Source organism: Arvicola amphibius, chromosome 7, assembly GCF_903992535.2.
Source record: "Arvicola amphibius chromosome 7, mArvAmp1.2, whole genome shotgun sequence".
NCBI lineage: Eukaryota > Metazoa > Chordata > Mammalia > Rodentia > Cricetidae > Arvicola > Arvicola amphibius.
In genome coordinates, this window is record NC_052053.1 from 8,158,956 (window position 1) to 8,171,589 (window position 12,634).

A 12,634-nucleotide genomic window follows, 5' to 3' on the forward strand; every position below is an offset into this window, starting at 1 on the left:
ATAAGAAAACAGAATAACTTGTTTCCCCATGTCTGAGTATCAGAAACCTCATTGATACCTTATTTATTTAAAAGGTGGAACATCAGCATCTCACAGACTGATTACATCCAGGTTCATGAATTTTTCCTATCCCTAAAGTTTCCCAGAGGAGTGACTTCTTCTTTCTCCCCGTGTTTCCAACAGAAGTCATCAGAGAATGGCTGGTGAAACCTATCCGAGACCAGCACGTGAAGCCCAAGGGGACAGCTGTTTTCACCTGTGACATCGCCAAGGACACACCAAACTTTAAGTGGTTCAAAGGATACGATGAGATCCCCATGGAACCGAATGACAAGACTGAGATTCTGAAAGAGGGGAACCACCTCATTCTCAAAATTAAGAACGCCATGCCAGAAGATATTGATGAGTACGCGATAGAGATCGAAGGGAAAAGATACCCGGCGAAGCTGACCCTTGGAGGTATAAGGATCTTACCTGTTACTCTGAAAGATAATTCTGTGCATGCATAAAGCAAAGCATCACCCCCACCCAAAAAAATACAAGAATTAACTAGTAGATGAGCCTACACCCAGGCACAGGGAGGTAGTGGTAGGTAGACACAGTGGTTTTGTTTTGGGGTCTTAAGAAGTAATCACATGCTGTTGGGAGGGAAAAGAAGTAGATCAGAGAAGAGTTGGAGGGGAGGGAGGAAACGGGGTGAGTTTGATCAAAACATATTACACTCATGTGCGTACGTATGAAATCCTTAATTTTAAAAAGCGACGTATGACTGGGTTGTCTAAAGCATTGTTACTTTACCCCTGGCTGATCTAGAGCGTGACGTTGAGCTGCTTAAGCCGATAGAAGATGTCACCGTTTACGAGAAGGAAAGCGCCAGCTTTGATGCAGAAATCTCCGAGGCAGACATTCCTGGGGAGTGGAAGCTGAAGGGAGAGCTTCTGAGGCCCTCACCTGTGAGTACCTCCCCTTGGAAGCCGCCAGTCATGTGACATGACTGGAGCCTCATTGAAGCTGACTATGCAGGCTTCATTTGCTAACAGTGGACGTGGGTTTCTCAAAGGAGGGAAATTATTGAATGTACTCTTTGTGGACAGCGTGGCTAAAATCTGGTACATTTTTCTAATGGCCATGCTTTGCTTATATGTTTATTAGTGTATTGTTTGATACTCTGTAGACTCTCTTTCGGGAATATTCTCTGGAGACTTCGTCTCATGCAAATACCAATGAAAGTTGCCATTTGGTTTTTCTTTCAGACTTGTGAAATCAAAGCCGAAGGTGGAAAGCGCTTCTTAACTTTGCACAAAGTGAAGCTGGACCAAGCTGGTGAAGTCCTCTACCAGGCTTGCAATGCCGTCACGACTGCCATTTTGACAGTCAAAGGTACAGGGCGTTAGAGCTAAGGAGTGGGCTCAGCTTCGTTTCCCCTTCCTCTGCATCTGGAACGCCTCATTGTTTTCCTTTCTATTTGATTTGCAGAAATTGAACTTGACTTTGCTGTACCCCTGAAAGATGTGACCGTCCCAGAGAAGCGACAGGCTCGGTTTGAGTGTGTCCTTACCCGAGAGGCAAATGTCATATGGTCTAAAGGGCCTGATATAATCAAGGCGTCTGACAAATTCGATATCATTGCTGATGGGAAGAAACACATCCTTGTCATCAACGATTCTCAGTTTGATGATGAAGGGGTCTACACTGCCGAGGTGGAGGGCAAGAAGACGTCTGCACGGTTATTTGTGACAGGTAACAGCCCATCGATGATATTGAAACGTTATATCCAGTATGTAGGTGTCCTCGTTTGGTTTTCTGGTCCATTTAAAGACAGCATACCAAATTCTAAGAGCTAGCAATAAATGGCAGGGGTCACTACTACTTCTCTTCCTGTGTCATAGAACACACACACACACACACACACACACTAAACCGACCCCCCCCCCAAAGCACTTTTAAAATGAAGAATAACCCAATCAAAAAAGAACAAATAAATGCCCCATGAGGTAGCTGCGTTTTACACACACGGTAGAGTCAGACCTTTCTGTCGGTGACCTGTGTTCCTGAATGTGTTGCCTGCTTGTCCCGTAGGCATAAGGCTGAAGTTCATATCCCCTCTGGAAGATCAAACTGTAAAAGAAGGCGAGACAGCAACGTTTGTTTGTGAGCTGTCTCATGAAAAAATGCACGTGGTCTGGTTCAAAAACGATGTCAAGCTGCACACCACCAGGACGGTGCTCATGTCCTCCGAAGGAAAGACGTACAAACTGGAAATGAGAGAGGTGACATTGGATGACATCTCGCAGATCAAAGCGCAAGTGAAGAACCTCAGCTCCACAGCCAATCTGAAGGTCTTGGGTAAGTGGGACCAGCTGGCGGACCGGTAGGAATATATCCTTCCACCCCCGGGGTGGTTTAATCGGCTTCAGCCACCACATCTTTTTCTGATCGTGCGCTGGTCGTCTCCGGCAGAGGCCGACCCCTACTTCACGGTGAAGCTGCACGACAAGACCGGTGTTGAGAAGGATGAGATCATCCTGAAGTGCCAGGTGAGCAAAGACGTGCCCGTGAAGTGGTTCAAAGACGGGGAAGAGATTGTGCCTTCGCCCAAACATTCGGTCAAGACAGACGGCCTGCGCCGCGTTTTGAAGATCAAGAAGGCGGAGCTTAAAGATAAAGGCGAATACGTGTGTGACTGCGGCACGGACACCACCAAGGCCAACGTCACTGTTGAGGGTGAGTTACCCCCCAAGTTTAGATTATCCCCTCGCAGAGATGCAATGCGTTAGGCTCAGTCCATCTCACAGAACCTTGTACGCTTCCAGCACGACTCATAAAAGTGGAAAAGCCCCTGTACGGCGTGGAGGTGTTCGTGGGTGAAACCGCCCGCTTTGAAATCGAGCTGTCTGAGCCTGACGTGCACGGCCAGTGGAAGCTAAAGGGCGAACCTTTGACAGCTTCTCCCGTAAGTGACCCCAGCAGAGCCACTCAGATAGCAGCAGGTTGATTGTTTGGTTATTTTTTTTAGGTCCCCCACACCCCAAAGGTATAATTCCTTGGTGATTTGTAGGAAGTCCTGTATATGTAAACACTGTCTATGATCACCCTCCCTAGGACTGTGAAATCATTGAGGACGGGAAGAAACACGTCCTGGTTCTTTATAACTGCCAGCTGGATATGACCGGGGAGGTTTCCTTCCAGGCTGCCAATGCTAAATCGGCAGCCAATCTGAAAGTGAAAGGTACGCTCTGTACACTAGACTCCTAGAACATTTTCCCTGCTCGGAAACGGAGCGGGCGGGGGTGAAAGCGGCAGGCTCTGATGGGCTCTGCTCCGACTTCTCTTTCAGAACTGCCGCTCATTTTCATCACGCCTCTCAGTGACGTCAAAGTCTTCGAGAAAGACGAGGCTAAATTCGAGTGTGAGGTATCCAGGGAGCCCAAAACCTTCCGCTGGCTCAAAGGAACCCAAGAGATCACAGGTGATGACAGGTTTGAACTCATCAAGGATGGCACCAGGCATTCCCTGGTTATCAAGTCAGCCGCTTTTGAAGACGAAGCCAAATACATGTTTGAAGCCGAGGATAAACATACCAGTGGCAAACTGATCATTGAAGGTAAATTTGTTGTGGTGGCTGTATAGGTGCCTATAGAATTATAATTTTTTTGCATTTAATTTTACATTTCCTTGTTAAAGTGGTGGAAGCAATTGGCTGTGTTTTCTTCGACAGGAATCCGCCTCAAATTCCTTACCCCACTCAAGGACGTGACAGCCAAAGAGAGGGAAAATGCCGTGTTCACTGTGGAGCTGTCGCACGACAACATCCCAGTGAGCTGGTTCAAGAACGACCAGCGCCTCCACACCAGCAAGCGAGTCTCCATGCACGACGAAGGGAAAATGCACTCCATCACATTCAAAGATCTGATAATTGACGACACCTCCCAAATTAAAGTGGAGGCCATGGGAATAAGTTCAGAAGCCAAACTCACTGTGCTAGGTAGGCATATTTAAAAACTGGATTATACCACACTGAATTCAACAGAAAAGTATGGGGTGTGTGTGTGTGTGTGTGTGTGTGTGTGTGTGTGATATAAAATGGTCTTCTGAGTGTAATACTGCATGAAGATGTGCCTAAGAAACCACCCCATGCATTGCCAAGTGTATTTCGGGACTACAGAGCAAAAAAGATGATCATCACTCTCTTAGGCCCATAAAATAGCCCAAACCAGATTAAATCTGGCTTGTCACGCAAAATAAGAATGCATAAGTACTTTCTCCTGACAAAATAAGAATGCATAAGTACTTTCTCCTCGGCTATTAAAATTATTTCAGAATAGTAGCCTTTCAAGTTTCTACAGAGAAAGGCGAAAAGATTTTAGTAAAGCTCATTGTTCTCCTTGGTCCTTTCTATAAGAAAATCCACTGATGACAGCTAATATATGGAGATACGCTCGTGGCAAACTATTGCTAGATTGGGGAATGGGAATGCTACAAAGCTTCAAGACCTGATAAGAGTGACTAAGAATTTGAAAAACTAGACAAATGGCAAAGGAACATCCTCCAAAGCCGAACTGTGTGTGTCCTTTACGCTAATGGTAATTTTTTTTAAAAGTCTAAGCAGATGATTTTGAACCATAACTCCTGTGCACTGATTCCCTTCCTAACATTTAGAAACTAAAGCTGCCAGTTGACGGACAGTTGGGTACGGCTGTCAAGCACACTCGGAACTCAACTCTCTGGGAAACCATTACACCCGCCCAGGGGTCGCCAGCTCTCTAGGTGGGTGACGCTTCTCCACTTATCTTTTCCTGCAGAGGGAGACCCATACTTCACTGGAAAGCTTCAGGATTACACGGGCGTGGAGAAGGATGAAGTGGTTCTTCAGTGTGAAATCAGCAAAGCGGATGCACCCGTGAAATGGTTTAAGGATGGGAAGGAAATAAAGCCGTCTAAAAATGTTGTTATTAAGGCTGACGGCAAGAAGCGGATGCTGATCCTCAAGAAAGCCTTGAAGTCCGACATCGGCCAGTATACCTGTGACTGTAAGACAGACCAAACCTCCGGAAAGCTCGACATTGAAGGTGAGGACATCTCCATGAGTCTCCCTGTCGTCGCCGTGGGAGTCTTCTCTGCCAGAGACTCGTGGCACATGCTGACCCTTCATTTCTTCCAGATCGGGAGATTAAAATGGTGCGACCCCTGTACAGTGTCGAGGTGATGGAGACCGAGACAGCACGCTTTGAAACCGAGATCTCTGAAGATGACATCCACGCCAACTGGAAACTCAAGGGAGAGGCGCTGCTCCAAACACCTGTACGGCTATTTCTGAACCTGTCAGCACTGGAGAGGGAGCGTGTGAAATGGAAAAAAACAGGCGAAAAGTCAGGGTGCATGCGGGGCATTTAAAACATGGAATTAAGTTCCCTATGGGGCCTGCGGCCAAAGAGAGACGATGGGGTCTGTGAATAGACTAGGAAGGTCACTTGTACATTGATTCTTGCCCAGCACTGTGTAAGTTAGATGTGTCCTATAACGCTTCTAGTTCAGAATTACACAGCTAAAAGAAACACTTCTGGTAGTACCAGGGAGCTGTATTTCATACATGAAGTGTATGTATAACCATTCCTTTGGAGCACCTTTTTATAAATTACATTATATACCTATGAAAAAAGTCTCAACATTACTCGCTGTGAAACACTTTCTCTCTGTTGGCACAGGAGTGTGAAATTAAAGAAGAAGGCAAGATACATGTTCTAATCTTGCACAACTGCCGCCTGGACCAGACTGGTGGTGTAGATTTCCAAGCTGCCAATGTCAAATCTAGCGCCCACCTCCGAGTTAAGCGTAAGTATTTCGTGGTTTTGGGAAGGAAGGAAGAAAGGAAGGAAGGAAGGAAGGAAGGAAGGAAGGAAGGAAGGAAGGAAGGAAGGAAAAGAAAAAAGAAAAAACCTTACTCCAGAAAATGAATACATGTGCACTTAACTGGGATTGGAAAATACTATTTGTGTGTAAAAACTGGCTTTCCTGTATTTATTTTTTGACCTCCTCATATAAAAGCCCTTCAGATTCTAAACTCTTGACACTTTCAGTGACTTTGCCATTTGAACATCAATGACAAATTTAAGTCAGATTTTTCTGCTGTTGCAACCCTTTCATTCAAAATCGGTAAACATACAGTGAGAACTGAGAATTAAAAATTCTTAAAAACCCGTATCTCTCAAGTGACTATCCAGCAGTAACCCTAGAGAGAAGACCTTTGCTGTGTGGGCGTTTTCAGCTCAAGAAGGGAGGCAGAAAAGTTGGGTTCCCATTTTTGGAAGGTGCGAAGTGGCTGATGGACATGGGCAGGCTGTGGGGCCGGGGACCCCTCGTCTCTCCCAATCAGAGCCTTAGTTATTTTGGAGGTCACATACCTTATGTAGCAGGAGGAACTTGACGCCTGGCAGAGAGACAGATGCAGCCCAGATTTCTTGCTGACCTTGTATATCCTGGAGAGGCGGCTCCTACAAACACCAGCTCTTTGGATGCCTACCCTCCCCTTCTCAGCACCACGGGGCCACGTCCACATGGGAGTTACAGGAGCAGCCGGGCTTGTGGTTCCTTCCTTCTTGAAGAAAACCATCATAGAAATGAAGAGTTAAATCTGTTTGTCCTTGGGAAATTTCAGAATGAATAACACAAGGCATTTCCTTTCCTCTCGCAAAGCGCGGATAATCGGTCTTCTGAGGCCTCTGAAGGACGTCACAGTGACCGCAGGGGAGACAGCCACCTTTGACTGCGAACTGTCTTACGAGGATATCCCAGTGGAATGGTACCTCAAAGGGAAGAAACTGGAGCCCGATGATAAGGTAAAAAGCGGGGCCACCAGGGGCTGCTTTGCCTTTCTCCCTCGGGATCACGTCTATTGTCCTTCGCTTTGTTCTTGCTAAGGCCCCCTCCCCTCCAGAGCCGTTGCTTTTGTCCTTCCTTGAACTTGATTTCTGCTGGAACTGTAAGATGGGAGTTTTCAGATTACGTATGTTTAACCTGATGATAGTGTCTTACTAAAATAGGAGTGACAATTTTAAATATGATCAGGTTGTAGTTTTCCCGGGAAGGAAGAAAGAAGGCAAATGCTCAGTAGCCATCAGGGCTAGCTCGTAGGAGTGATGGAAAGCAAGAAAAGAACAGAGGGGCTTCCTAGCCGAGATCTCGGCAGCAGCTGTGCACACAGGTTGTTCCTGTGTTATCTGGTGTTCTGGGTCGAAGCAGATTGAGAGGAGACTGGAACTCCATTTTGGGCAGTTGATAGAGTCGGAAAGATAACTCCTGGGCAGATTTTTCTCTTCTAGCATTCCCCCAAGGCTATTTTTAACGCTCAAGTGTTTTAGGCTGCTCAAACTCTGGAATGCCAGGGGACCATTTAAAGTGCAGCTGGCGGAATGGGGGGTGGGGGGGAACGGGATCCCTGTGTGTAAATGAATAAACTTTTGAGAAGTTTGGGTAAACTACCTTAGTTTTGGCTAACATTCATTCCTGAGGCTCAACATTCAACCCCAGAGTGAAAACTGAGCCATTTATTCAGATAGACCTAAATTGAACTGTGTATTTCTGTATCTCCTGGGTTTATGCCCGGATCAGAAAATTAAACTTATGCAATCCTTTTAGTGTAGAAGTGATACTCACATTAGCTTGGTAATTTGCCCTGCATTTTGAATTCTTAAAAAATAAAACATAGAAAAATACAGGACATTTCATTGTTCTGTGGCTTTTGCCTTGCCCAATATTCCAGAAATAATACTGACCATCTGTAAAATTTCTATACAAAATCAAAATTTGAAGACTGAAAAGGATATCATTGGAAGGGGATTTAGTTTCACAGAGGCTGAAGGACTAGAGGACACTGCCTTCATGTAGATGTATGAAAATAGATTTTTAAAAACTAGCGTTCAACTAAATGAGTAATGATTAACTCTAACAGTCGTCTGGTGGGTGAGCTCTGCCCAGCACTCAGTGGACCAAGACCTTTGGTTTCCATTGTTAGCAACTAGAAAAGGCCGCAGAACGTTCCAACTATAGCATTTCACACCAAAAAAAACCTTTTTTTTTTTTTCTTACAACAAAGTCTTCTAGATACCAAACCAAGTGCTGGGTTCAACTCAAATTTCTTGGTTTAATACATCTTTTTTTTTTCCTATTCAGTGCTGTGTATTTTTTTTTTCTTATTTGGTAGTTAAACTAGGAGCTTTATATTAGAAAAAAAAAGAAAGAAGACTATCCATTCAAACACAAAAACTCAGCTATTTTGACTTAAAATGTAGATTCCTAAAAATCTCGGCATCTGCTTTACTCCAAGGGGAAAATCTATTATCATATTACATATTTTCCTAGGGTTAGGAAGGGTGGGTCCACCAGAGCCAGAGGGCAGCTGAATTGTCCCTGCCTGTAGGAATGTTAATCCCACAGGGGGCCTTCTAAAACAGTAATCCTACTGCAAACTTGATCTCCTACCACTTTTTTTTCCTTTTCTTTTTTAAAAAAATTTATTAGATTTTTTTAAAAAAAATACCAATCCAAATTCTCACTCCCTCCCTCCTCCCATTCCCTCCACACCCCCTTCCACCCACCCCCTAAGAGAGGGTAAGGCACGTTGCTTTGTGGAAGGACCAAGGCCCTCCCTGCTATATCTAGGCTGAGCAAGGTATCCATCCAAAGAGAACAGGTTCCCAAAAAGCCAGCCCATGCAGAAGAGATAAATCCTGGTGCCATTGCCAGTGGCTCCTCAGTCTGGTTCTATGCTTGTTCCTTCCCTGTCTGGGTAGAGTTGGTGAGCTCCTATTAGCTCAGGTAAACAGCTTCAGTGGATGAACCCTTTATTGTCTTGACCTCTTTGCTCATATCCTTACTCCTCCCACTCTTCAACTGGACCTTGGGAGCTCAGTCCAGTGCTCCGATGTGGACTATCTGCCTCTGTATCTGTTGTTGGACAAAGGTTCTATGATGATATTTAAGATAATCATCAGTCTGACTACAGGGCAAGTTAAGATTGGGACTCTCTAGTCTATTGCTTGGGGTTTTAGGCAGGGTCATTCTTGTGGGTTCCTGGGGATTTCTCTAGAGTCAGGTTTCTGCTAACTCTGTAATGGCTCCCTCAATCAAGATATCTCTTTCCCTTGCTCTCATCTCTGTCCTTCCTCCATCTCGACTATCCCATTCCCTCAAGTTCTCCTCAACCCTCCCCTTCTCCCCTTCTCTACCCCTTCTACCCTTCCTTCCCCCCCACCCCATGCTCTCAATTTTGCCAGGCGATCTTGTCTGTTTCCAAGATCTTGTGTCTTCTTAAGTGTCTCTTTTCAAAAGGAATTTAAGGATGAGCTGCAAAGTTGCATGTTCACTTACTACAGTTTAGAGGTTTTGTTTAAATTGGGTTTATTAGCACAAACTGTTCTTATCATGTTAACTCAGGCCTTTTTATCTACACTTTTTGTAAAAATCTTTAATCTCTACACCAACAGTCACACAAAACAACTTATAGACATCGGAAACTGGAAGGTAGCATTTTGGAAATAAACTTTATTTTTCTTTCATTTTTGGTTTTTATCTCCTTTGGCCAAGTGAAAACAGCTAAATTCTCTCAAAGGCTTTTGATAGTTTTGTATTTAAATTTTAACAGTTTGGTGGTGCCTTCTGTGTTCCACCAGTATACCTCATTATATCAATAAAGGATGACTCTTAATGTTATCATTACATGGTTTACCAAAAATATTTGGTATTCATTTCATTGATTTGTTTTTCCATCTATTGTATTTCCTTTCTATTTGAATACAGTCAAACTATTGACTATGGTCTACATAAGCCATTTATTGAAAACTCACTACTTTCTGGGTGATATATTCAGTGACAGAGAATATCCTACAGACTTTTCAGAATAATTCAGATGGCAAATCAATGTATTAATAGATACTATGTAATTGTGCATGTGTTAGAAACTGAAGTTCCTTTTAAGTGACCATAAGTCAAAGATCAAAATTAATAGACATTGTTTTACAAATCCCATCCAGACCCCACCTCCCAAATAAGTAGCAGCTATGCTCCTAGGGTCAATCTTAACTACGGTCTCCTGGCTGTGTATGTGCCTTATTGTTTCAGGTGTTCTCAATATTAAGGGCAGTTAGATGAATAACTATGCCATGTTTTTAATTTGAGGAAAATATGTTTCAGTGTAACTGTATTCCTGATTCTTACTTCTACCCCTAGCGAAATATATACCAATAATTTCACCAGAAAACAGTTACGATTCTTCACTCTAAGTGGACACTTATGTACTAAAGCCAATCTCAATGACAGAGCGGAGCTTTTGAGGAACCTTAGGTTCTAGAACCCCAGTCTTCTCATCATTACTCCCAGAATAATCCTGCCTTTAACAGCACCAGTGATGTCTGACTTTCCCATTACTGATGCTCAAACGCAGGAAGACAGACAAGTCAACATCAAAGAAATTTGTTAACAAAATTCAGAAACTGTACAAATTAGTCATGGATTACATTCATTTCCAAAGTAAATTGAAGCCAAGAGGTGGTGGTGCACGTCTTTAATCCCCACTTGGGAGGCAGAGGCAGGTGGATCTCTGTGACTTTGGGGTCAACCTGGTCTACCAGAGCAAGTTCCAGGACAGGCTCCAAAGCTACAGAGAAGCCCGATCTCAAAAAACCAAAATAAATGAATAAAGCAAAGTAAATTGAGTTGCTTGTATTTATATGATCATTTCCTTCCCTTTAAAACATACAATTTCCTTTCAGGTTACAATAACCAATCATTTTTCTTTTGTTTTTAGCTTATCTAAATTCTTTTCTACATACAAGCCTGAAGCAAAACAGAAGTGCATACATGTTTATAATTACGTGTATTTTTCACAGGATCAGAAATAGAAATAGAAATTGATCTGTGCAAGTTCAACATAAAAAGGCATCCCATGTTTATATAATGGTAGCTAAGAAATCATCCTAAAAATGTCCCTAAAATCACCTCTTATTTATATAATGGTAGCTAAGAAATCATCCTAAAAATGTCCCTAAAATCACCTCTTATTTATATAATGGTAGCTAAGAAATCATCCTAAAAATGTCCCTAAAATCACCTCTTATTTATATAATGGTAACTAAAAAAATCCTAAAAATATTTCTAGAAGTTTTGAAACTATTGGCTGAAGTCATTTTAAGATAAATATATATTCAACATATATGATCATAAACCAATGTGGGTAACACTCTTACATAGTTTATCCAGATGAGTTAAGGGACCTGCGTTCTAGGTGGCTGTTTCATCTCTGTCTCCTGCACTCTTTGCAAACGCACCTAGGTGGTGACCCGTTCGGAAGGAAGAGTTCACACACTCACCCTGAGGGATGTGAAGCTAGAAGATGCGGGAGAGGTCCAGCTGATGGCCAAGGACTTCAAAACTCAGGCCAACCTCTTTGTGAAAGGTAATTTCAAAAATTATCCCTAAGTGTACACATCATGAACAAAATCATAAATAATGCATCTGCTTAATTGTTTTTGTGCAAGAGCAACAGAGATCATTAAAATCAAGGATCCAAAAGTCTAATGTTACATTTTGGCATAAGAAAATATAGGGTGATTTTTTTAATGGTGAGGCAGTATATACACCTTCAAGGCCAGCACTCAGGAGGCAGAGACATCCAGATCTCTGTAAGTTCAAAGCCAACCTGGTCTACAGTGTGAATTACAGGACAGTCAGGGCTACACAGAGAAAACCTGTCTCAGAAGAAAAAAAACAAAATTAACGTGGGTTTTACATACTCTTTCTGTCCCTATGTTATTATTGTATTTTTAACGAGTTCCAGAAACAACTAGTGAAATAATTATTATCAACCCATTTTATGAAAATGTTGGCCATTATTTCCTTTATGTTTTATACTTATTTTTCTTGTAAGCCTAACCCTCAAGAGGCAGAGGCAGAAGGATTGACTCAAGTTTGAAACCAGCCTGGTCTACATAATGAGTTTCCAGACTGGCCGGGGCAGGGGGGGGGAAAGGGAAAAAAACATAGAAAGGTTATTTTTTTTTTTCTGTGTGTATGAATAATGATAAAGCAACATTATTTAAGGAAAACATCTAAATGAAAAATAGTTTGGCAAATGAGTAAACTTAGAGCAGAAGCAGCCCCAGAGATGCCAGAGAAAACTAGAGAAAGTTCTGGAACTCTTGGAGAAGGGAAGCAGCTAATAAGTTGGATTCTTTCAGAACCCCCAGTTGAGTTCACTAAACCCCTTGAAGACCAGACGGTCGAAGAGGAGGCCACTGCAGTACTGGAGTGTGAAGTGTCCCGAGAGAACGCCAAGGTGAAATGGTTCAAAAATGGCACAGAAATCCTCAAGAGCAAGAAATACGAAATCGTGGCTGATGGCAGGGTCAGAAAGCTCATTATACATGGCTGCACCCCAGAGGATATCAAAACGTACACTTGTGACGCTAAGGATTTTAAGACTTCCTGTAACCTGAATGTTGTTCGTAAGTATTCCTCCTCAGGACTTGGCCTTTGTAACTCTTTGTAGCCAAAACATCAAGACACTTTATGCATGCCCTTCTTGGCCTAATCATAATTCTTGACCTAACCTGATACTTCACACGTTTCTTTAAAAACCTTC

The 12,634-nt window shown here is 43.0% G+C and overlaps 1 protein-coding gene across 1 annotated transcript in view; it reads left to right on the plus strand.

Annotated features, from left to right (window-relative positions):
* The window catches only part of Ttn (titin), a 271,490-nt gene that overhangs the window by 159,361 nt on the left and 99,495 nt on the right, over nucleotides 1–12,634 (plus strand). Inside the window, 16 exon segments of the mRNA XM_038336350.1 lie at nucleotides 184–459; nucleotides 814–953; nucleotides 1,254–1,380; nucleotides 1,477–1,740; nucleotides 2,080–2,346; nucleotides 2,461–2,724; nucleotides 2,814–2,953; nucleotides 3,103–3,229; nucleotides 3,338–3,604; nucleotides 3,719–3,985; nucleotides 4,803–5,069; nucleotides 5,162–5,301; nucleotides 5,706–5,832; nucleotides 6,694–6,836; nucleotides 11,326–11,449; nucleotides 12,231–12,497. Coding sequence (XP_038192278.1) covers nucleotides 184–459; nucleotides 814–953; nucleotides 1,254–1,380; nucleotides 1,477–1,740; nucleotides 2,080–2,346; nucleotides 2,461–2,724; nucleotides 2,814–2,953; nucleotides 3,103–3,229; nucleotides 3,338–3,604; nucleotides 3,719–3,985; nucleotides 4,803–5,069; nucleotides 5,162–5,301; nucleotides 5,706–5,832; nucleotides 6,694–6,836; nucleotides 11,326–11,449; nucleotides 12,231–12,497 — 3,207 coding nt within the window.